This window comes from Bidens hawaiensis, unplaced genomic scaffold (assembly GCF_021521415.1).
Source record: "Bidens hawaiensis isolate Kalapana, Puna unplaced genomic scaffold, B.hawaiensis_p1.1 tig00044850_1, whole genome shotgun sequence".
In the NCBI taxonomy this organism is placed as follows: Eukaryota; Viridiplantae; Streptophyta; class Magnoliopsida; order Asterales; family Asteraceae; genus Bidens; species Bidens hawaiensis.
Genome location: NW_027505921.1, coordinates 91,494 through 117,313, shown reverse-complemented (window position 1 = coordinate 117,313; position 25,820 = coordinate 91,494). Strand labels below are relative to the sequence as shown.

At 34.0% G+C, this 25,820-nt stretch overlaps 1 protein-coding gene and 1 pseudogene across 2 annotated transcripts; one reads left to right on the top strand and one right to left on the bottom strand.

Annotated features, from left to right (window-relative positions):
• Window positions 1–7,933: 7,933 nt before the first annotated feature.
• On the top strand, window positions 7,934–14,051 carry LOC143615939 (E3 ubiquitin-protein ligase RGLG1-like). Its single transcript, XM_077088927.1, has 10 exons — window positions 7,934–8,056; window positions 8,154–8,238; window positions 8,919–9,062; window positions 9,433–9,543; window positions 10,062–10,159; window positions 11,090–11,169; window positions 11,257–11,359; window positions 11,739–11,866; window positions 13,001–13,112; window positions 13,968–14,051. The coding sequence occupies exons 1-10, from the start codon at window positions 7,934–7,936 to the stop codon at window positions 14,049–14,051; spliced, it is 1,068 nt and encodes a 355-aa protein (XP_076945042.1).
• A 141-nt stretch (window positions 14,052–14,192) lies between these two features.
• LOC143615930 (U3 snoRNP-associated protein-like EMB2271) lies at window positions 14,193–22,969 on the bottom strand (annotated as a pseudogene). The gene is made up of 7 exons (XR_013150567.1): window positions 22,527–22,969; window positions 20,571–20,912; window positions 20,269–20,493; window positions 19,278–19,503; window positions 19,027–19,202; window positions 14,751–14,816; window positions 14,193–14,667 (listed from the first exon to the last, which is right to left on the bottom strand). The product of XR_013150567.1 is annotated as a U3 snoRNP-associated protein-like EMB2271 (transcript).
• Window positions 22,970–25,820: the final 2,851 nt, after the last annotated feature.

Below are 25,820 nucleotides of genomic sequence, written 5' to 3'. Positions count from 1 at the left end.
GAAGCAGCTAAACTTCATATTCTTATAGGTAGTTCATTATTCTCGCACCCGCAATGCAATTTATCAATGAAGTATTAAGAAGCTATACTTCAACCTACTTTATCTCGCGGTCCGAACACAAACCTTGGGATGTTTATAATATTGTGTTCCAATATCTATATGACAAGCTTTCCACATTGAATTCAGCATCTAATGTCGCATTAGATGGGAATTGGGTGTCTTGACATATGATATTAATGTATGGACTTTAAACCCATCCCCATGACTGATATGTTCACGAGATCTCTTCCTAACCTTTTAGTTAGATCATCAGCCAACTTATACTCATATATTACACACCAACTGATATCACACATTGTATTGTATAACATATAACCGTCTAGACTTTCCATTATACATTTGACATAGTCATCACTATCACACCTGATAGATTTTTGGTGATATCGGTTCGACCACAATGGAATTTTGTAATCACAGTTTCTTACACATTCAACCACTTTTATCAATTGTTGCAAATGCTAGAAACTCGATTTCCATTGTTAAGTGATGCAAAGTAATTCCTTAATTATCTAAGAAATGAAACATTCTCCAAAAGAGAATACACATCCATAGTTAAGCAGTTTGTTTACTACTTGCCTGTTGAGCACTAGGATTACTAGTATATGTGCTCAAATTGCCCATGACATACACTATGTAAGTCTTTGTGCTAATCATAACATACATCAAATATCCAATTAACTTTGAATACTCTAATTATGAAATAGAATCACCTTTATTAGGCGCAAACTTGATATTAGGATCTATATATAGGAGTGCTAATGGAAGAATAATCAAACGGATTGAATTTCTTCAATACTTTCTCAATATAATGAAATCGAATCATCTATATCATTGTTACTCCTTTTTATTATTATAACTAGGATAACATCAACCTCCCCCAGATCCTTTATATCAAAGCTAGAATATAATAATTTCTTTGTCCAATCAATCACTCCAACCCGGGTAAGATAACAAGGAGCCAATTATTTCCTTCAAGATTCTATTTTTCTTTTCACTCCAAAATAATTCACATGATTTGAGATGAAGATGTCATACAAACAGATTCAATAGGAAATGGGACATTAATATTTGGTTTAAATACTCCATTACACAAATATCCGAATCCAACAAAGTTTCATGTCAAGATAAAATAAATTTATCTGACTTATTAACCTGGTTAAAACCAAAAACTATTTAAAGCAACCCAGACAAGAGGTTCTTTTTAATTCCTAAACCATACAAGAAATAATCCAAAACAAATGTTTTCCATAAGTCAATACAAGTCAAATTTTTTTACATTTCACATCCTAAGTACAGATCCATTTTCATATGATTCGAATTCTTCAAACCATCTCAGATCCTTGCATACATGACTCGTATCAGTCCATCACCATGCAAGCATGTCATCCTGTACATATTAGGAATAAGAAATAAAGCAAAAATAATTCTTCACCGAAATAAACCTATTTGCGGATTACACGCAATGATTTATCGGATAAGACAGAGATTTTCTGTAGTTGGAATTGGATTTTGATGATCCAATGAATGTGATGAAGAACCAGAGAAGAAGTAACCGTCTTCTCTGTTCTTTGAATATTCGATGAGATGATATGTTGTTATCCAGAGAATGAAATCAGCAACATATATATATCAATTTCCATATCTCACATGAGCCCAGCTAATTAATCATAAGCCCACTTATCATTATACTTAAGCCCAAGTATAAAACCAAATAACAAATCCCAAATAACATTATTGTTAAACAAGCCCACACTCCCCCGTCACCTAGCTAACTCGTTTAATCTCTAACGTTATTTCCTCCATCGACAAGTTAATCCAATAACATTAAAATATCCAACATATTTGCCATGTTTTTCATATTATGTAGTGTTCTTTTTTACATATTTTATCATTACAAAAATGTAAAAACCTTAATAACCTATATAACTAGGGTAGGAAGGTATCATATCCACTAGAGATATGTGGTTAGTATTATAAATATTGCTTGACTAGAACAAAACAAATGCAAAAAGATTGAATTAAACAGCTGCTGATAATGTGGTGTCAAATTAACACAAGAAACAATCACACAAAATAAAGAATGCAAATCACATGTATATGATTAACACCGATTCAAATGTTTAATTAGGACAGTTTCTGAGAATCGTTAATTTTTTTTGGTTGAAAACGAAATATTTTTTTTTGGTCTTAAGTAAAAGGGTTTCTTGTTGGGTTTAAACAACTAAAAATTTAAATGGGTTTACTCGGTTATGCAAAAAAAGGTTTTTTTTTTTTTTTTTTTTATAAAAATAGACTTAGGGGCTGTTTGTTTGGCACTTAATGGAACCATTCAGATGTAGATGTCTGAATCGGGCAGACATGAGTGTGTTTGGTTCGTTCAAATAAAACATCTTAAGCTTCAAAAAATGGTTGAACCATTCAGATCTCACACATGCCCATTATACCCTAACATACACAACACTCTTCTTCTTCTTCATCAGCTCTCTACTTCACCAGCCACCATCTTCGTCAGCTCTCTACACCTTCGCACCATCGACCACCGACGCTGCCGGACCCGAATCCACGTCTCTTTTTTGCTCCGTCGATGTAGCTAACCAGGTTCAATATCTATTTCTGATTCCGTCGATTTCTATTCCATCCTCAATTTATTAAGATTTAATCGATACCTGATTTCTAATAGAATTCTGTTTAATCCATTTTTTTATTGTTTTGTTCAATCGATTCAGTTTAATAGGGATGCATGGTCAAATTAAGATAACTTCTAAAGCTATGAAATCGTTCTCTTCTATGCTTGTAGAACACAAGGTGTGACTTTTTCCATAAACCCTAATCTTGGATGTAATGATATTATAGAAATAATTTTGAAGTTGAAATCAGAGAATAAAACCTTGAAATATTGTTGATTGTTGCTTAGTTATGAGTTATGACTATAGTATTAAATTATTTATATTCAACTCATGTTTATCATTTTTGAAACTCGGATTTAAGTTAAAATGATATTTGGGATGGAATTGGGGGCACGAGTTTGAACTTTATGCTTAGAATAACTAATATAATGTTGTTATGAGGAATTATGAACCAAATTGTATTGTTAATTGTTGGTGCGGTGTCTTTAATCATAAAAGTGGTAATTTCCAGTTGATTTGTGGTTTTAATGAAGCCTATATAAGTGTAAACTGGAGTATGGATGTTGATGTCACTAGAAAGGGTACAAAACTGCGTTTTGAATTGAATTTGAAAACAAAAACAAAGCTGATGCGCAGCTAATCTTGTTACTGGTCTGCCTTTAAAATTTTGTATAAAATCGCAGAAAAATCTAATAAGTGTGTATCTTATATGGTTAAAAAGCCCTTTCAGTTTACTTCATTTCATATTAAGATATAAAAAGCTGATTTGGATATTAAGTGGGGGTAAAATGGCTGACTTCTGTTGCTTTACATATAATTCAGCAAAGCTGATGGCCAAAAATTACACCGCTGACCTGTATTTCTTGAATTTATATAAAATCAATTGTATCTTGGATAAATGTGTATTATATATGGTTAAAAAGCTCTCTGAGTCTACTATATTTTACCTTTGATCATGTTGAAGTAATTCAGGTCGTAAGGGTGTCAAAATCCATAGGGAACAGGTGTTGCACAGAACGTGCAACACTAAAATTGGGATTTTATAAGATTAAACTATGCCATGCTATATTTTTTTTATAAAGAAACTTGAAATGAGTAAATGAACAATAAGTGAAGAATACCAATGGCTGGGTGATTTGCGTATGTCTTGTGTGTTCTAGTATTGAAAGTTGACATTTTATCAAGACAAGTGCTTCAAAGCTTGGAGGTAAACGAGCCAAGTGGATGATCACAAAGCGAATATAATTAATTAATTAATCATACAATTGAGTATAATTATGAGTCCTCACTTAGATATGGCTAATCTTTCATGGTGATAATGTGTAGGTAATTTATGAAAGTGTTCGAGTCATGCAGACAAACGAGACGACTATAGGTAAAGTTTTGAATGCGAGTGCCAATATGATCAAGTCTTTTAAGATTGGGCGTTGCACAAGTATGAAGACATCGTTCGGGTTGCAAGAATGAAGACGCCGGTTTAGTTATTGTATATTATGTTCATTTTTAAACATTTATATTTGTGGTACTCTGAATTTTCGTATCTTTGAAACTTGTATGTACATTGTTTTCATTTTAACGTATATATTTGCGTATATATTGGGTTTCAATGGAAAAAAAAGTATTCTGGTAGTTCGTTGAATTCTACACGAAATAGTTTAGAGGGGTAAAAAGCCATTCTGCACAGTCATTCAGAGATCCAACCAAACAACACTTTACTGGTTCAGCACTTATTGGTTCAGAGCCTCTTAATTATTCAAACCTCTTAATCATTCAGCACTTAATGGTTCAGCACTTGCCAAACAGCCCCTTAAACGAATTGAGTAATTGGATTTAAACATTAAAAAATAATAATTTTTTTCTTAAAAAGATATATAAACATTTTGGGCGTTGAGGGGTGATCAGGTAGGGGGTCGTCGACCACATATCCCGCCTATCCAAGCATGCCATATCAAGGAGGTGAGCCCCTTATTCTAGTCTTCTTTTCTCATTGTGGTTTTCATTTGTTTGTTTGTGCTTCCATTTGTTCATTTAAAAATGTCATTTCTGTTTTCACTAAACTAGGCTAGCAGTGACTTGTGGACATTTGTTTTCACTAAATTGGGCTATCAGGGACTCGTGGGATGATTAAGCAGGCGAGTCTCTCATTTTAGTCTTGGTTTACTCTTTGTGGTTTCCATTTGTTCATTTGGGCTTCTATTTGTTCGTTTAAAAAGTATCGCTTGCGTTTTCACTGAACAGGGATAGCTGCGACCGGTGGGCATTTGTTTTCACTGAACGGGGATATCTGGGACTCGTGGGATGATTAAGGGGGTGAGCCCTTCATTCTAGTCTTCTTTCACTTGTTGTGGTTTCCATTTGTTCGTTTGGGCTTCAATTTGTTCGTTTGAAAAGTGTCGCCTGTGTTTTCACTGAACAGGGATAGTTGCGTCTGGTTGGTACTTGTTTTCACTAAACGGAGATATCTGGGACTCGTGGGGATGATTAAGGGGGTGAGCCCCTCATTCTAGTCTTCTTTTACTCATTGTGGTTTCTATTTGTTCGTTTGGGCTTTCATTTGTTCGTTTGAAAAGTGTTGCTTGTGTTTTCACTGAACGTGGATAGTTGCGACCGGTGGGCATTTGTTTTCACTAAGCGGGGCTTTCTAGGACTCGTGGGATGATTAAGGGGGTGAGCCCCTCATTTTAGTCTTATTTTACTCGGCGTGGTTTTCATTTGTTCATTTGGGCTTCTATTTGTTTAGTTTGAAAGTGTCGTTTGTGTTTTCACTAATCAGGGATAGCTGCGACTGATGGGTATTTGTTTTCACTTAACAAGGCTATATGTGATTATGTGTGTTGCAACAAACCGAAGGATATGGATTTCGGTTGCGGGCATTAGGTGAGTTTTTAGTACCCAATTTCTACTTTACTAGTAACCAACATGTATATTATAAAATATTAATACTATTGTTGATGTCAGGAAAAACGACTGTGTCGTGAGTGCGATGCCCGTTTATCATTGTGTCCAGTTTGCGAGGATCTGATTGAGATCAGAATCGTGTTGCGTTGGGTGGTTTTACCGATATATAAAGATATCAAGTTACTGCATCTTTGATTCAAGTTGTGTTAGATTTTAGTGATTCATAACAGGCTTTGTATACTGTGATTGTGGTTTAACTTTTGTACCATATGTGTCACTTTTGATATTTACTTGTATCTAACAATCAACGGTCATGAATAGTATCGTTACAACCCCACAATACGAATGCTATTTTCAATCTCCTAATTTTGCTATTCAAAATGGGCTAGTGGCATAGCTAGCTGCTCGATAGTCTACAGTATCGATGTCAACCCTATTTAATAAAAAAATGTAGAAAAAATAATAAAATTTTGTAATAGTTTTTTGGGTGTTTGTGGTGTTAAACTGTTATTGATTGCTTTTTATGCAATAGCGAAAAGGTCGAAAATGGCTAAACTTGACTCGGAATCTGACTTTCAACACAAATATAACTCTCAAATTTCTACTCTCAACTGCAGTTTACCAACAACCAAATTTGCAAGTCTTTCGCGGTTTTAGAATCCATACCGATTGACGTTGAACAAAATTGTAACCAAAATTGATTTTTTAACTAATACAATCACAACAAAAAAATGTAACAAAATCCCAATAAGTTACCAGCATAAGAGACAGAGACCAAATATTTTTGCCAGGTGTTTCTTTTTGTATCCTGCTAGGAACACTCTTTGTAACTCTATCTCGATTCTTGTGAGTACATCGGGTTGGTCCGGTTGAACTATTGGATCACGAGAGCTATGGACTTTGCTACGATTTTTTTGCAACGCACTATCTGTAGCTAAATCGTAACAAAATGTGTCCCTAGCTAATCTATAGTTACTTCGTAGCAAAATTTGAAACCAAATTTTTCCGTAGCATATACCGTTTGTGTAGTAATGGCAATTAAATCAATTAATCATTAAATCTCATATCAATACATTTGTGACAAAATCTAGTGCCTAAAATCAATCTTGATGATTGATGAATATGGCGACTGCATCGCGTAAAACTTATGTTTTATATATACTAAGTTTCCTAAAATCAAATTTTTATTATTTTTACTGTTTCACAAGATGATAATCTCACAGTTGACAATACCACATCTTTGATATTTTTAATTTTTGTGAGAAGTATAAAGCGTTATGATAATTTATGATAGAAACATCCCATACATAAATGTTTGAGACATCTATATATACTTGATATGTCTTATTTTTAATATAAATATTTTAAATACTTCTGTTACATATCAACTAATTATCAAGTAAGTTGACATAATATATTCTTTGTTGACATTTACTTCAGTCCTCATGCAAGTAGACATTAATATTTATTATTTATAAAGACGTGTATACACATTCTGTTTATATTTGTAATATAATTATATTTTTTATAATTTCTAATGTATAATATAAATACTTTTAAGAATATAGGTATTGTGATATGTTTGTTTTCATATATCTTTCAATAAAAAACTTATTATAGACCAAGTCATATTCAGTCTAATGATCTTATGTTAATTTCAAACTAATGCTAATATCAAACTATGTATAAACTAATGGATTTCAGTTTGTGATGAAACCTGTATCGGAAGTTAGATAAAATAAACTAATGCTAATTTCAAACTATGTATTTACATTTGTATAATTAAACATTATATATTACAGTTAAAAATAACTGATTAATACTATAAAAAATAAAGATATGACATCAAAAGGTGTTATAACAAGTAATTGCATGTGTGTATAATATGACCATTTCATATACATATTTAGCCATTTGGGTGGTTTTAGTTCTAAAAAAACTTATATAGTTATATGTTACTTTTATAATCATTAGGATTATAATTAAATTGTTATCAAGGATGAAATTTAATTCATCTTGGTCGAAAAAGAAAGAAGACAAAAGGGTTATATCTTATGAAATAAAAGTAAAAGTCTTGAAAATTATCTTGACTTAAATTGTTATCAAGGCTTAAATTTAATTCAACTATAATATACTAAAATAGAATGTTATCAAGACTTAAATTGTTAAATCCAGAAGATTCTTACAGGGTCTGCTTCCTAATTTTCAACCCCATAACTTCGTAGCAATTTGAATTTGTTTATTATAGATTCGAGTTTGAATAGTCAACGATGTAATCTCTCTCTCTCTCTCTCATACACACATATATATCCCTCAATATCTTTGGTGTGTGATCAATTTTGGTAATAATGGGCGAAAAAAATAAAGGAGAGACATCTTACAACCCGCGTCATCATAATCCACCGGTCCCACAAAGAAGGTTTGATCGGAGGTATACAAGAATAGCTGATAACTTTGAGACGTTGGAAGAGGTACCCTAGCTACTTCTTAATCAAGTTGGACGTTTCGTTAAATATTTCGTGTTTCATTCTATGTATTTGAAAGAAGAAAAAAAATGTTATCTTTTAGGCCATGGCTGCTCTTGCTCGAGTTGGGCTTGAATCATCGAGTCTCATTGTTGGCTTCGATTTCACGAAAAGCAATGAATGGACAGGTTAGTATATTTTCCGTTCATAAACTTAGTATCAGTAAAAGATCCATTTTTTACGGATAATAAGCCATAAATTTTAATTCATAATCAACTAACCTTTTGGTTCTGATATGATTTTACGGTTTTGTATCAACAACCAATGTTATATGACTTTTAGGCTCATTCCTCACTAATTATAGTCTGGATATGTTTTACATTTTGTTTTGTTGGTTATATACTTCTATTCATCGCTATTGTAAGCATATATTTTTGTTACATAACTTGTCACTAAATTTTATATTTGATGCTAATTGTAACTAATTAGCATATGCTTTAAATAAGTGCATTCACATTGGGATCCTTATTATTCATAATACTTGTTTATCTTTTAAAAATCTTCTACAATTCCTCATATCTATCTATCTATCTATTTATTCATATCCAATTAAATAATAATTATTTATTTTTATAAAAATTTTCTTTCTTCCACTCACAAAAACTCATGGAATGAATTTGTAGATTCAATTCATGATTTTATTCCATTTATATTTTAGAGAATTGGATGTAGTGCAAATTTTTACAAAAAAAAACTTACAATTTTCAATAAAATATATGGTTGGGTTGATGATATAGAGATTTCAATGTGAATGCTCTTTTAGTCGCTTAAAAGATGCTATTTGCTAATTTGTAAAAAACAAAATTAGGGATGAAATCATTCCATGGGAGAAGTTTACATAGCATTAATGGAGTGTCACAAAATCCTTATGAACAAGCAATATCGATCATTGGGAGAACTTTAGTGAATTTTAATGATGATAATTGGATCCCCTGCTACGGATTTGGAGACGGTATATCCTTATACTTAACTAATCTCGTAAGACTATGTACTGTGGTTTGGTGGTGGGTGGGGTGGGGGGGGGGGGGGGCGCTAAAGGAGGGCTCAAAGTGTGGGGGCATGAAAAGGTTCAATCAATCAAATTAACCAATTCATATTTTTATATATAAAAAGTAAAAGAAAAAATCTTAAATAAGAATTGTGGGTTAAAGCCACTCTACCACATATGTTTGATGAGTTAGTTAGTTAATGCCCTCATTGTTCACGTGGCAGTGACGTGAAATCACTTTTGACTAACCAACCATCATCAATAACACATAGTCTAAGCAAGTTACTTTAAGGAAGTTGTATCATTAATATGTGTTTCCAAACGTGTTTTGTAGCATCAACACAAGATAAAAGAGTATTCAGTTTTTATCCCGATTGTCCTTGTCGAGGACTTGAAGATGTTTTGAGACGCTATAGAGAGATAGTCCCTCGTGTTAGACTTGCAGGTTGGTTTGCGATTCCCAAGTTATTTTAAAAAAAAATTAAAAAAATTATATAAAATATAACGATTACTGTTTCTCGTTCCTTCATAGCTATAAAATATGTGTATAAGGTGGAGTTAGACTAAAAAGACCGGAACGTCCAAAAAGACTAGGAAGATATGTGAGCCATTGAATTTTAGGTGTTAATATTCAAGATTGAAAGTTGGTAAAAATAAATCATGATGTGTTTTATTTCTATATGACGAACTAAAACAATAGTGGACTGAAACTTCAAAACGTGTGTAATATGAAGTTCCTAGGGCTGACTTGGTGAGCAATAGTCGAACCATAAACTGAAATGAAAACCGTCAAAAATGTACTAAAATGAACCAAAAACTGAAAAAACCGAAGCCAAAAACAAGTTATTACTTAGTTTTTGTACCATTAATTGGTTAACCAAATCGGAATCCAATGTAGTAAAATAGATGTTTTAGATTTCTCGTGTTGAAACTATGATTCCAATGTAGTAAAATGGTTTGCAGGACCGACATCTTTCGCACCTATAATTGAAATGGCAATGACGATTGTTGAAAAAAGTGGTTGCCAATACCATGTCTTGCTGCTTATAGCCGACGGTCAGGTGAGCCCTTACACATGCTAAAAGGAGTCAATAGATCCTAAATATGTCACAACTTATTTAAAACTCATAGTATAGGGGGTTATGTGTCATTGTTTGAAAGTAGGAGGGTATAAATGTAAATAATCATTGTAACCGAGTTCGTTAAATTATATACGAACTGGGATGTATGTGAAGGTAGCTATTGATTTGAGAGTAATCCCCTTCTTCTCTGGATTTCTTCTTCTTTCTCTAGATGCATGGCCGCCTCTTAGGGTGTGCCAAGTGGGCGACCAGTCGGACATGTTTTTTTCGGGGGCACTATTTTTTTTAAATTCCTGATGTTATATATATAAAATACTCGAATGTTTATAATCCCACCATTTTTATAATACTCAAACACCTTTTAGACCAATTTTTTTAGATTACTCAAAGACATATACGCCCACTAAAATTTGAAAAAAGGTCATTAATCAATATAAGTTAAATAAATAAAAGAAACGAATAGGCGGGATAACAACAAAACGAATTACAGAAAGAAGTTTTTCGAAATTATAGTTATTGAAATCTTATTTTCGACCCACAATGTCCCAAGAAAGACTAATTAACGGGTTGACGATGATAGCTATCGAGAACGGAACATTAGAGAACATAAACCGCTAAGAGTTGATTCACCAATTTGCAATCAAGAATGTTACGAGAACTTCAGAAATCCTTAATTAGCTATTAGCCTATGTCATAAATTCATTATAATACCATGATTTTGCTAATTGTTATGTTTTATAGCTTTAATCGGCGTATAAAAATGTGTGTACACTATTTAGTAAAGGTACAAGGGTCGCATTTTTTCCGGCTCGGCCGAGGCACGTGAATTCTCAGAGCCGGCCATGTCTGGATGTAAATAATCACGTGTTATATTCAATATAACATATGGTTTTACCTCGATTTATTTAGGTAACAAGGAGTTTCGATCCGGCATATGACCAGCCCAGCATACAAGAACAAGAGACCATCGATGCCATTGTTAAAGCAAGGTAGTAGCATTTTACATCATGAATTTGCATGACCATTTTGTCGTTAAAGATCTTCATAAAATCTTGAGTTTATTGTGTTGCATGCAGTAATTACCCGTTATCAATAATACTAGTAGGGGTTGGTGATGGTCCTTGGGACATGATGATGGCATTTGATAACTTACCTTCTAGAGCATTTGACAATTTTAAGGTTTGAAATAACTTAACCGTCGCTAAGAGCATTCCCAGCAGCATCTATATCTCATTAATTGTACTAAAAAAAACACTACATTTTATCTCTCGTTGTCAATTAAATAATATTTTTTTATACTTTTATAGTTATACTAAAAAAACACTGCATTTTAGCTCACAACTTTCAAAAAATATTAAAACATTATAGATGATGAACAACGTTACTCTAAATTTGCTCATCAACAAAAGTTTCTTATATCCTCCACTCACAACTATTCTATATAGTATAAAATAGAAAATTCACTCACAATAATATAAAGGACATGTTGGGAATGCTCTAATAAAATATCACATGTATCATATTTTGTGACAGCGATTTGCTCTTGTTTTTTTGCTAGTTTGTGAATTTTACGGAAATTATGTCAACTAATATGCATCAACCGGATAAAGAGAGAGAATTCGCACTAAACGCATTGATGAAAATCCCTTCGCAATACACGGCAACCATTGAGCTCAAACTACTCAGGTACATCGCTTCGCATATTAAGATTCATACGCTTAAAAAGTTAAAATGATAGATTTACGATTATATATATATAAGAAGACTGGATTAAAATATTTCAAACTATATCATACTAACAGATAATATTATATACTTACAGTTTTGATCGGTGACAATCAAAATTTTCACTTTTGTTGCCAAGAACAGTCCTGGTAGCATAACTATTATAGAATTATACTTTATTTTCGCGAAATGGAGAAACATACAAACAAAATCAAGCATAATCAACTGTAAAGTGAGCGCGTAAAATCTATGATAATTGTCTAACTAATATTACTTTTAGCAACAAAAGTGAAAGTTGAAAGCATTATTGACCAACTGATCAAAATTTGGTATTAGAATACAATATATAAGTTATATAATTAATTTTTTATTAATATGTGTCGCATTTATAAAATATTAAGTAAAAAAGATCTTTCGTTGAAATTTGTACGAAAAATAAGAAAAAAAAAAGTAATAATAAATAAATAAAGATTACGTTTACAAAAAAATTGTCAAAAAGAAGAATTTAAATAAATAAAAGTTATAAATAATAAAGGTAATGCGAATAAATAAGTCGATTTTGTTAATATCAATTAGGAAATTGCGTAGCAACACGACATGCATATTGTGTCGAAAATTGTAGAAAAAGTTTCATACAAAGTTTTTCCTTGTCATCTTTTTTGTTATTGCAAATGCGTATGTAACGTTATGTGTACTAGAGAGGCTTTAAAATGGGCGACATACGTCATGTAACACCCAGTCAGTAAATGACGAGTTTTTTTAAGGGTGTAATGTTGTTGTAGCCTCATATATACACACACACACACACATGCATATTTATATCACACACACACAAACTTATAATAATATTAACCAAACCCTCACACACCGGCGACAAAAAGCCACCCCCCCCCCCCCCCGGTTGCCCCTCTTATCGCCCGGGGGAGGGGGTGTTCCTCCATAAAATCACCCCCATTTGCCGCCCACTAAGCATAGCCTAAATGCAGTTTCCTATGCATTTTTCACTAGTGATAGCAAGAAAGAGAAAAATAAACAAAAGATTTAACATATGTAATATCTATAAGACTTTTCACTTATTGTTATGTTGTTGATCAGTGCCCGAAAAGGAGATTCTCCAGGCAGTGTTCCTCTTCCTCCACCTTCCGGTGGCAATGTAACAAACGCAAATGTCCGCCAGTATCATGTAAATGAGACGCGCCATAATACAGTAAGTAGGTGCTATGAAGTTTGTGTTAATACATATATAAACCAGATAAACAAAACAGAACACCACTTAACGATACTACAATTGGTGTCATTAGGTCTGCCCTTAGGGGGTGTTTGGTACAGAGAAAAAGAATGGGAAGAAATGGAAATAGAAATGGGAGAGAAATGGAATTGGAGAGAAATAGAAATGGGTGGAGAATTGACAATCATTTCCTTTGTTTGGTACAACAGAGAAATGGGTGGAGAAACGGGAGCAGAGACGTGATTAGGGTTCCGCCTCGGCATCATCATGGTGGAGAAATGGTGGCTCAGAGACGCGTCGCAACACCGCGAACGGAGTAGAGCGTCATCATCATCGCCGCGCAACATCAACACCGCGATTTAGGGTTCCGCCTCGCAACACCGCCTCGCGATTTAGGGTTTCGTTTTGGCTCAGAGACGCGAACGGACGTGGCTGCGGCGTCGGCCGCCGTGCCGGACGTCGGCATCATCATCACCATCGCCGGTCGGAGCATCATCATCATCATACGCGAACGGAGTAGAGCAGAGACGCGATTTAGAAGCAGAGAGAATTCCATTTCTCTTCCAAATGGAGAGAATTGGATTTCTCTACTTTTTGCCTACACCCAATTCTCAGAGAAAACCAATTCTCCGCCCAATTCTCCGCCTAATTCTCCCAAACAAGAGAAACCTAATTCTCCACCCTCAAATCTCTCTACCAAACACCCCTTAAGTGTCTTAACAAACCGAAGGATATGGTTTTCGCTTGTGGACATCAGGTGAATTTTCGCTTTGCATTCAATCAACGTATAATATTATAAAATCTTATTTTTATTGCTGTTGTCCGGATTAACAGGCGTGTCAAAAGTGCGGGGCTGACTTATTATATTGTCCGACTTGTGAGAGACTAATACAAGCCAAAATCGTGGTGCGTGAATAAACTTGACCGATGCGTGAATATATCGAGCAACTACAACTTCATTTAATTGTGTAAGACTTTGAATGATCCACTTTGTGCCTGTTTATATCATATCATGCTTGTTTTCGTGTGTTTTCATTTATTTTAAGAGATGTAACAAAAAGAAAATTGAGTGAATGGTTTTGTAATGATGTTTTATAAATGCTACATGAAACAAATGAAATAAAAAAGGTCGAAAGTGGTTAAACCCGGCCTCGAAAACAAATATAATTCTGAATGTTCTACTTTAATCGCAGTTACCATCAGTCGAATTCAAAAGTATTCCGCGGTTTTAAGATCCACACAGATTGATGATGAACAAAACCGTAACCAAAATTGATTTTTTAACTAATACAATCACAACAAAAAATGTAACAAAATCCCAATAAGTTACCAGCATAAGAGACATAGACCAGATATTTTTGCCAGGTGTTTCTTTTTGTGTCCTGCTAGGAACACTCTTTGTAACTCTATCTCAATTCTTGTGAGTACATCGGGTTGACCCGGTTAAACTATTAGATCACGAGAGCTGCAAAGGGTGCAAAGCAACACCATGGCGAGCATCCGGAAGTGACCCCCATCGACCTAAACGCGGTTCCTAATATATAAAAAATTATGATAAATATAAGCACGGGAATATGTAACTGTCGAAAGTTGAAAAGTAAGGTTGTTAAAACTCACCTTGCCGACTCCAGCAACCAAAAACTTCCCAGATTTGGCAAACGCCAAAGAATTTACGTATCCAACCTGAAAAAAAAATCGGTCATAACAAATTTGAAATGAAACGGGTCAAATGGCAAGCCGGCTTTGCTGACTCACTTGACTTTCAGCATTGGTGGACCCATAAAAGACTTCAATTGGGTCTAAAGGTGTATTCGAGCTGCTCGTTTGGCATACGCGATGTAGTATTTATTAATTAGTTAATTATTTTTAGTTATATACATTTACTATTATTTAAGATAAATTTATAATTATAACTTCACATCTATAAATAATATATATTATTCGGTTATTTTATATAATATAAAAAAATCATATTTATCATGTAATAAATATTTAATATATTAAACAACATTATTATTTAGGCTCAAACTTGTTGAAGCCGGGCTAGATTCAAGATTTTAGCGAGCCGATCTCGAGACTCAGATTGTTTACACCCCTAAATCCCTAATTGGTTAATCATTGTATTTATATACATATATGATTATTTTATTTTTATAACTATAACTCGCACACATAGTATAATATCACTTTAACTAGTTTTAAGTTTTAACATAATTATTATATGTATGACTATTTTTATCATGTAATAAATATTTAACATACAAAGAAAACTACTATATAAAATTATAGGCTTGCAGGCATATATGAAGCTTGGGCCCAAGCTCCTTTACACCTCTATTCGGACACAACTGTGACAACCGCCAAAAATTAGACTAATCTGGTAATTATATTAACCGTAATCGTGTATTAATTAGTAAGGTAAATATATAGGAATAATATTTTTAGCCAAAGTTGTTGACTTTAGTTGAATTTTAATATATTGAACCCGAAAAAGTTCAATTTTGTCGTGTAGCTGACACTGTACAGATTGACACCGGGTAATATCTCAAAACGGATAGATTCATAAACGTGTCAAGATGACCTCGAAAAATAAAATTTTATGTTAGGATATTGGAGATAGTGTATAAGCTTAATTTTAGAAGGTTCGAATCGCAAAAATTAGAAAATAAGTAACCGAAAGCCAGTAGAGGACACCGTAAGAGACATTAAGTTTATCAGAAAATTATGTTTTTAGGCAGACATTGACTGTAATCTAGTTTCGCTCAAAGTCTGATAAAAATTATTATAAACGGAAGTCGTTTGGCTAGATAAATTACGAGATACGTTAAACGTTAACACCTGGTTATTATCACATGTTAAAATTCAAAACCACCTCTCCCTCTCCCTCGGCCGCCACACACACATAACCCAACCCACCTCCCAAACCCACCAATGAGAAGCTTGCATGTATGTATCAAATGATTACCTAGATACTTGGATGGACACATACACACTCTACCCCATACAACTCACCACTCTACTCCTCTCTTCCTCCCTTCATATAACCGGCCACCCCATCACCTCCCTACCATCTCACATTTTCAAATTTTTACACACACAACAATTGATTAGGAGGTATTTGGTGGAGGTTTAAGCAATTAACAAGAAGTAGGAAGCCAAAGGAAGGATTATAGCCAACCCAAGGTCACATTATCACCTCCATATGCACCAAATCCGAAATCCAAGGTAACCCACTTCAAAGATTTGTGTATATTGGTTATTATTTGATGTTTAAGACTTGATTTTAGTATGTTTGGTAGTGTACATGCAAGTATAATATGGATATATGCATGTATGTATGTGGCCGTGAGTTTGCATAGGAATGTATAAGATGGGTTTTGTTGATTATAGGACTTGTTATGGTTGCATTTTAGCTTGTATAGATTGTCCATATGGATGTTACTTGAGTTTGTTTAACAAATGAGTTTAGGTGTTGTTTTAACATTGGAAGTAAATGTGTAAATGGTCAAAAGATTGGAAATGGATTATGGGTAAAAACACCCATTAGAACCATGGATTTTGATTTTGGTATTGGATTGAAGTTGTAAGTTTGTTAAATGGTAAAATGGTTAAAGAATGATAATTTTGAAAACCCACATACTTGATTACTTGAAAAAGTTGTAAGTAATAATAATAATGGTTTTGAAAGAATCTTGGAAAAGGGTTGACAAAAGTGTAGGGATTTGACTTTGTTGGAAAGTCACTTACACATGCAAGTAATACAAAATTTGACTTTTGATAATAAAGCTCATAGTTGACTTGTATTGATTTTATATGGATTGATAATGACAAACTAAGTGATTGAATGGGACATATGAAAAGGAATAAAATCTACTAGAAGTACTAGGATGCATGAAACATGATAACTTAGATAAACAAGAATTTGTGTTAAACTTACTAAATAAGGAAACTTTAATTTAAGAAAAGTTGGAATTTGGATTTTGATGTGAATACTTGTGATGAATGTGATCAATTTGTTATTTATGGCAACTTGAAACTAAGATAGGATGCATGATTAAAGGATTGATTAGCTAACACAATAATTGAATTAGCAAACAACTTACTAGTAATAGAAACTTTGTTGTTAAAGAAATCAAGAATGTGTTTGTTAAAGGATAATAATGGGATGAAATAAGATGTTAATATAGGTTATTAAGATCTGGAAATTTTGGTACATAAACACCTTGTAGAGATTGTAGAAATAACATGTATATTGTATAGTTGAAAACTTAAGCTAAGGCTTGAGCATGTGTAGTTAAAAATTTGTTTTGTGTGCATAGTTGATGCTAGATGATCAAACATAGATGTGATGATATATTACTTGATATTATATGTATATTTGCTGTACCAAATGGTTTGGTTTTGACATTGTGACTTAAATAGCTTGTCGGTGACTTTAACGGTCGGAAAGTTCGACTTTTAAGGTGAACCGACATGAGTTTTTGGAACTGAATTAAAACAGCTCCTAAAGTCATAATATTCTTATATTTAACATAAGTTAAAGTATAAGAAAAGTCAAGAATAGCAAAACTTAAACCAACACGGATCGTGTCGCGAAAACCGACACGAAAACGTTAAAAATTGGCAATTTTAAGAAATTGGCAACAAAATAAAAACCAAAACATTTTTATTGAAAAACCAATAAAACTTGACTAAAAACTATATAAAGAGTGTTTTAGATAATTTAAAACTAAAAGTTTCATAAAAATGACAACCGGTTCGTTTTTAAGCTCAAAACCAACGAAACCGGCAAAACCGACAAAACCGATTATAATAGAGTCAAAATTTTAAATAAAATAATAACTTGAACTTTTCCAAAACACTCCAGCAACTGAAGGTAATAATTTTTATAAATTTTAATAATTAAATTAAATTATTAAATAAAACAATTATTAGTTGATTATTACTTGTTTATATTTTTAAGTATAGAATTATAAGATTATAAGTAGTAAACTTTATGTGTTATGTGCTTGTGTGGATTTTTAGAATAAGAATATATATATTTTAGTCGAACCTAAAATTAACAAACGTGTACTAATATAGGAACAAGCGTTTATTCGAAACCCCGAAATCAAAGGTGAGTTCTTCCTCCGAAAAGCATATTGTATATCTATATTCGTATTTATATATATGTTTTGAAAACGCATTATACTACAAATTGTCGTTATTGTGGGATGAATCAATTTGGTTAAATAACTGTTAACCGAGTGAGGGCACAGAAATGTTGGTAGATCTATCGGGGTGACGCCCCCCACTTCCATTCGCGTTGGGTTAAAAGTGGGAATATTTCGAGTATGGTACGTTTCGAGTTATCAAATTGGTAGTCATACACGCGTTGTATTCGTAGCTAGTTTACAACTAACGCTTTTTGTGCTTGAAGGTAAAATGCGGGTTTCGTTATTGTGTTATACCGTGTATGATCGGTCTTTAATTGGGAGTATAATGGCCGTACACCATTATATTCATGTGTTGTTTATATATAAATTGTCTATATTTATATAATAAGTTTTTCTTCTCAGGAATAACTCACCAACATTCGTGTTGACCCAAATATTGTTTAAATATGCTTTGCAGGAAAGTGAAGGTTTCGAGGTGGCATGGAAATGAGAGCGTGGGGTGTTTGAACAAAAGCGATGTGTTGTAAACCGTGCATCAGCACGTGTAATAAACTCTGATGTTGTAAAATATTTCTTATAATAAAAGATGATGCTTTTATTATTAAATGGTTATTATTGTTGACTATCGGCGTCTGTCATAACCCGACTAATTAAAGTTAAGACTTCCGCTGTGTTAAGTTAAGGTTTTCGGGGTGTGACAACAACTGACCAATTTGAAGTAAAAAACAAAATCTTACCAAGGGCAGCTCAAAAAGTGGTTGAACGCCTTTACCGTCACTTTTTATTTCCCACAAACGAACCACACCGTTACCGGCTCCTGAAGCTGCTAGATCAGCGCCTCTACATACAGCAACAGAACTAACCCAAGAACTAGCAGATGGGCCCACATTTTCAGTAACAAGACTTGAATCATCTGTACACAAATGAAATCATAACTCAAATTCTTGATAGCTGCTAAAAGTATTTTTTGAAAAGTGAAATTTATTACCTTTACTACCATTTGATAAATCATTATTTTGTTTACTATCGACTGAATTTGGAGTTAATGAAGGGTGAGCATTTTTCATAATATGAAGAGGTTTCTTTTTCAAAACACTCCAATGCTGAACACTACCATCATCTGAGCCCGATAGAAATTCATCATTATTAACAAAACAGCAGCATTCTAATGATGATGCAGGAGCCCGGAAGACTAGCTGCGACTCTTCAGGAACCTGTTTTTATTAATATTTGTAGATATAAATATTAATGGCATGCTTAAATAATCTACAGTTACTTCAAAGCACAAACACAATTTTTCAAATGCTGCCAACATGGCATTTTATGTCATTTTAACACGCTTGTATATGCCACGGTGCATCTAACTTGACATAAAGTAATGAGGCCAATTGCTAAAATCAAGTTGTTTGGCAGAAAACAACCTTAAACTAGGTGCAAATTAGAAGCAACCTTATATTCTATTTTTACTGATTTTAAAAGCCAATAACCTCTTCAACCGTAAGTGTCGTCATATTTTATTATTCTTTTAAAATTGCCAATGTGATATCTTATAAGTTAATTTTTCTGTATACCCATATGCCATTTTGACATTAATAAAATACTCTTAAAATACCTTTTTCCAAAAAGTCAAACTTTCAACGAGAAGATTATTGCTGATGTGGCCTCTTATTAATGACTTAAGTATATGTTTATATGACTCGTTGCGTCTCATGTTCAAAAGTAACATTTCAATATCATGTTTCTTTAAAGATCATTTATCAAACAAATAAACAAATATATATTTTCAATTTTTTCCCATAAGCATTTTTTTAATTGTGACATCTGACGTGGGAGCTTGCATGGCATCAAACAGAGTAGCATCGGCAATTATTCTACCTCTGTGCCCGATTTTAATAAAATAAGGAAAAAAATGTAAGGTTTGTTACTAATTTAACCAGCTTGCCTTTTTAAAAACGAGTTTAAAATGTAAAACACTATACCTTCCATAAGTGCATGGTCCGATCACGACCAACAGTTAGCACACGTTCTTTTCTTAAGCAATCGATAGTTAACACATCACTCTGATGACCAAATAACGTAGTTATGTAAGATCGGTCGTCTGCATTCCATATTTTAATTGTTCGATCATATGAACCAGAAAATAACTCTGAAGTCCCTTGCCTGAAAGTCAAGCAAGAAACCGGTCCTTTATGACCAGGAAAAGCCTGCAAAAATACCCAATTGTCAAATAAGAAGAGCAAACTTTTAATTAAATTATAAATTTCAACAAACAAAATAATACCTGAATATGCTCACGTGTGTGTGTATCCCATAAATGAACATGTCGATCAAAGCCACCACTTGCCAAATACCTTCCATCAGAGCTTACAGCAAGAGCTAAAACGTATTTACTACGTTTTTTAGCTCGACCCTGAGGATCTTTTGCACCATGAGATTTTAATACTTCTTCACTGGGCCAAACATATGTTTCTGTTTTCCCAGTTTCAACATCCCACTGAACAATATAACCATCTTTTGATGCCGAAAATCCTTTAGAATCATCCTCTGATACTACCACAGCAGTTACAGATTGTCTGTGCTTCACTAGATTCGAAATCCTTCTGTTGTTTTTGGTTTCTGAACACTACATATACAGAACATTGACCTGAATCAGCTCTTCTTTTAAATGTACATAGTTTGTTTGCTCAAACGGTGATAGTTTAGACCTAAAGTTTCAAACAGTTATTGTTATTGAAAATCTGAGATGCATTGTTGCAGTTTGATGTTACTAGAGCTGTAAACAAACCAAACATTCAGAAAACTGTTCGGCGAGAGGCTCCTTTAAGTAAGTTCATTTAGTAAATAAACGAACATGAACAAGGAACTTTGTTAGATTAACTAATTGAACAAACATGAGCATAAAACATTTTTCATGAACATTTGTGTCCCTTTGTGTTCGTAAAGGGTTCACAAACAAGTCCATTTCCTTAATGAACAAACATGATCAAAAAAATTAGTTTGGTTAGCTGTTCGTGAACAGTTCACTCGTCCAATAATATATAGGGTGTAAACAATCCGAGCCCGAGTTGGATTAGGCTCAATCTAAATTCTCACCTCGTTTTGACTTACGAGAGCTTGAGCTCGAGCTATTTTCCTAAAGCTCAGCTCATGAGTTGGTTTTCAAGAACTAATTTATATACATTTTAATTGTTTTTATATATGTTGAAAAAAACCTTAAACAAGCCTAAGCTCGGCTCAAGCTCGGTTGTGTAGTGTGAAACTAATACGCAGAAGTCCTTAAAAAGATAAGACTTAAAAAAAACACAAAGCTCAGTAACTAAGCAGTTAATGTGAAAAAATATCGGATATCGGTCAAGAACCAACATTTGAGATATCGGTTATCGTAGTGAGACGTCAGTAATCATGTAAGATTCATATATATAACAATTTAACACTAATAATTCAATATACTCTCCTACCAATAACAAATTAACCTTTTGCAACTTGCAAAACACTAACAATCATAGCAAGTAGAAACTGATTAAGACCTAAAACACTGACATTGAACATTAAAACTGATAAGCAATATCGCTGCTATTATCGGTACCGATATTCTTCTGACTGATATTTTGCCAAGGAACCGTTAAACAATATATCATCGATATTGTGATACATCAGTGACACCCAACAAAAGCCTAAACAAGCTTTCCTATAGAATGCTCGAACTCAGGCTCAATAACTAAACAAGCGTTACTTAAACCAATCACACGATTAACATGCACCTAATTAACACTTAATTAAACGACAAACTGATGCAACTAAACATCAATTAACATCATATTACAAATCTAAAACATTATAACATATTAACCTTTTGCAACTTGCAAAACATTAACAATTGTAGCAAGTAGAAACTGATTTAAGACTTAAAACACTGACATTGACCATTAAAACTGATAATTAAGACCTAAAAACGGGAATATCAGTGATATTATCGGTACCGATATCCTGACCGATATTTTGCCAACGGGACGTTAACCGATATATCACCGATATTTTTCATTGCTCGGCACGGCTCAACAAAAGCCTAAACAAGCTTTTTCCTATAAAAGTCTCTAACTCGGATCGATAACTAAACAAGCACCTAATTATTAACACTTAATTAAACCACAAACTCATCCAACTAAATATCAACTAACATAAACTTACAAACCTAAATCATTATATCATATATATATATACACACATATATATCTACCTCGCTGCAATCGTTTTACGCACACGTCCACTCTCTTCCATCTGTTTCGCATTCAACAATTCCAAAACCCTAGCCTCCACACCACCTCGTTCATCAACCTCCTCACCAACCTCCGCCTCCGCCGCCTTCATCTTCTTCAACAACGCATCCGCCAGTAGCTTCGTCTTCTCCGCCACCGTCATCTCCTCCTCCGACTCGCCGCCGTCCGCCGTAGCGCCGCCATCGTCTTCGTACTCTTCGGAATCGCTGCTGTTACTACTGACGTCATCGTCTTCAGGTTTTCTCGAATCGCCGGAGAAAAAAGGGTCGGGTTTGTCGGATTTGAAGCGTTTGGTTTTGTGGCGGATTGGAGGGCGCTGGCGTTTGGACTTGGTGTGGTTCATTGGGATTGAGATTGAATTGAATTATTATGAATTAGGGTTTAAGGGTTTATTATTATTATTATTATTATTATTATTATTATTATTATTATTGTGTGTGTGTTTCAGAAAATTAGGGTTTATGAGAGTTTCAGAAAAGAAATGAAGGAGATGATAATAAGAATAATAAAAATAGGGGTGTTATTATTATTTAATTGGGCCTGACATAATTAAAGCCTGTTATGGTTAGTTACATTCTTTTGGGCTTCAGGCCCGTTCACAAATCGGGAATTTTATGTACCCGGAACCGGGTATGGTCAATAAATGTCAAAACCAGGTCGGGTGGTAACCAGTTTCGGTTATAGCCGGGTCGGTTTTTTTTTTGGATTTCGGTAGGGTCGGGCCGGGTTTTGACCAGGTATTTTTGGTTCCGGTTGGCTTCGAAGAGAAATCTAATGGCAGGTCGTACCCGTGGGTCAGGTACGACCGGGTCGGGTTCGGGACCGAGTATTTTTGCACCTCTATGTTCAAGTGTTCAACGAGTATATTTTTTTTGGTCCTTAGAGCATTCTCATCCAACCTCCTATTTTATGTGAGCGTGGTGTTGCTATAATTTAGAGAGTGATTTAGGGTGTTATGATCGAAAAAATTTTATATTTTTAAAAACGCAGTGGTTTTTCTGTATAACTTTTAAATGTATTTTGAAAGTAGTTGTGAGTGAGAGAAAGAGAAAAAATAAGACAGAATTACAAATTTTGTCCTTTAAAAAAAGCCAAATTACGGTTCGTGTCCTTTTCTAAGTTTCCTTGCAGGCGGTGTACTTTAAACTTTTTTTTTCTATACGTTATGTCCTTTACGCTAACTGGGTTAAAAAAACTCAGTTAATGCCCTCACGTGAGGCGCATGTGAGGGCATTTTTGTCTTTTCGTCTCTACCTGCAACCAGTCACCTACATCACCACCGCCGTCCGTCCGGTAACATCACCACTGTTGTCCCCTTCATCACCACCTTCGTCCGTCCCCTACATGACCACCGCCGTCCGTCACCTTCCTCACCGTTAATCACCATCGTCGTCGCCAGGTTACACCACCGCCGTCACCGTTCTTCACCACCCACATCGTTAAAAGGTACGTTTTTCCGGCCAGATCTGCAACATCGCATTCCGGCCAGATCTGCAACATCGCATTCCAGCCAGATCTGCGAAATCCTCGGATGACGGCCGCATCTCCCACCATCGGCTTTACACAACCTGATTTAGGGTTTTGTTGTGGTGCAAGGTTGGTTGTGTAGAGGCTATTGGAATGGTGTCGATCTGGAAAACCCTAGGGGTGTGCTGATGGCGGGGGGGGGGGGGGGGGGGGCGATGGTTGTTTAACCCTAGGGAGGATGATTACGGTGGGGATATAAGGAAGCCCCATGATTGTTTTACTAGCTGTGTGAGAAATTGAAGGAAATGGGAGGTATGTATTATATTAATGGTGGTATCGGTCGGAGCGGGAAAAGAAGAAGAAGAAGAAGAAGAAGTTGACTTGGTGAGGAGACTTTCAGGGTGGGAACGGACGGTGGTGATGAAGGGGACAACAGTGGTGATGTTACCGGACGGACGGCGGTGGTGATGTAGGTGACTGGTTGCAGGTAGAGACGAAAAGACAAAAATGCCCTCACATGCGCCTCACGTGAGGGCATTTAACTGAGTTTTTCTAACCCAGTTAGCGTAAAGGACATAACGTGTAGAAAAAAAAAGTTTAAAGTACACCGCCTGCAAGGAAACTTAGAAAAGGACACGAACCGTAATTTGGCTTTTTTTAAAGGACAAAATTTGTAATAAAAAATATTATTTAATTGAAATGGAGAGAGAAAATGTAGTGAATTTTAGTATTTTTTTTTTGTTTTAGAGATAGGGGATGAGATTAGAATGCTCTTAGAGGCTAGAGGTGTGAGTAATGGGCACAAATTGGTTCAGGTTTGGTTTCGCTTGGTTAACTTTAGTAAAACCCAGTTTTGGCTAGAAATTGGTTCGGGTTGAAAACAGGTTTTAGGAAGGAATCACTTGAACCTATAAGAACTGGTTAGGTTCGGGTGGTTTTTTAAAGCAGGTTGGGTCCAAACTGGTTTCAAGCATGAGAATACAAACTGGCGGGTTGGGATGAGAATAGTTTTAAAATAATATTATTTAAGATAACAATTTATCAAATTATTTACAAATTAATGATGACCTTAATTTTAACCTTAAGCTGTAAAACTAACTTTAAAATCAAAGATTTTTTTTATCACTAATTTTAGTTATTTAAAATGGTAAATGGGTTTTCAACGAGAAAATAAATTTAAGAAGAAACCGGAGAATAACATGTGAATGAAAATTTATGTTCTTGTTAATCATAGATGTAAACGTGATTTGTTTTATTATTGATAAATACATGAAAAAGGTAAGCCAATAAAAAGTTTTGGGTACGAATAAAAAGAATAAAAAAATCATTTCTAGACATTCTATTATTCTAATACAGTATTTTTGATAATTGGCACTAAAGTGTAATATGCCAAAAAAAAATGTTATTTTTGATACTAACTACTTTTATCAACTTTAGTCTAAATACTAATTTACTATTTGGGTAGCTTAGTTATTTGTTCATGTAAACAACTAAACAAGTAATAAGTACTATTTAGTCAAAACTAGCATTTTAAATATATACATTTAAAATAGTATATATTTTAAATGTACACATTTTTAAATATATACATTTTTAATGCATATTGCTTTAATGTTGATAACATGAAGTCATGAAGATCACCCAAGTGTTAAGTTTCTCCCATTAAAATGGTCATATATTAAGTTATGGTGTATTTCAGCCAAGTATATATCGAATCCATAAAGATTACATCGATCTAAGACTATCTATTATGAGTCGGCGCCCCATAACACGTCTTTTTTCTTCTG

What these genes read in the sequence shown, in the direction of transcription:
- LOC143615939 (XM_077088927.1), top strand. Translation starts at nt 7,934, where the DNA reads ATGGGCGAAAAAAATAAAGGAGAGACATCTTACAACCCGCGTCATCAT. An exon ending in GAAAAGCAATGAATGGACAG is followed by an intron (nt 8,239 to 8,918) that starts GTTAGTATATTT and finishes AAACAAAATTAG; the next exon opens with GGATGAAATCATTCCATGGG. An exon ending in ATTGAGCTCAAACTACTCAG is followed by an intron (nt 11,867 to 13,000) that starts GTACATCGCTTC and finishes GTTGTTGATCAG; the next exon opens with TGCCCGAAAAGGAGATTCTC.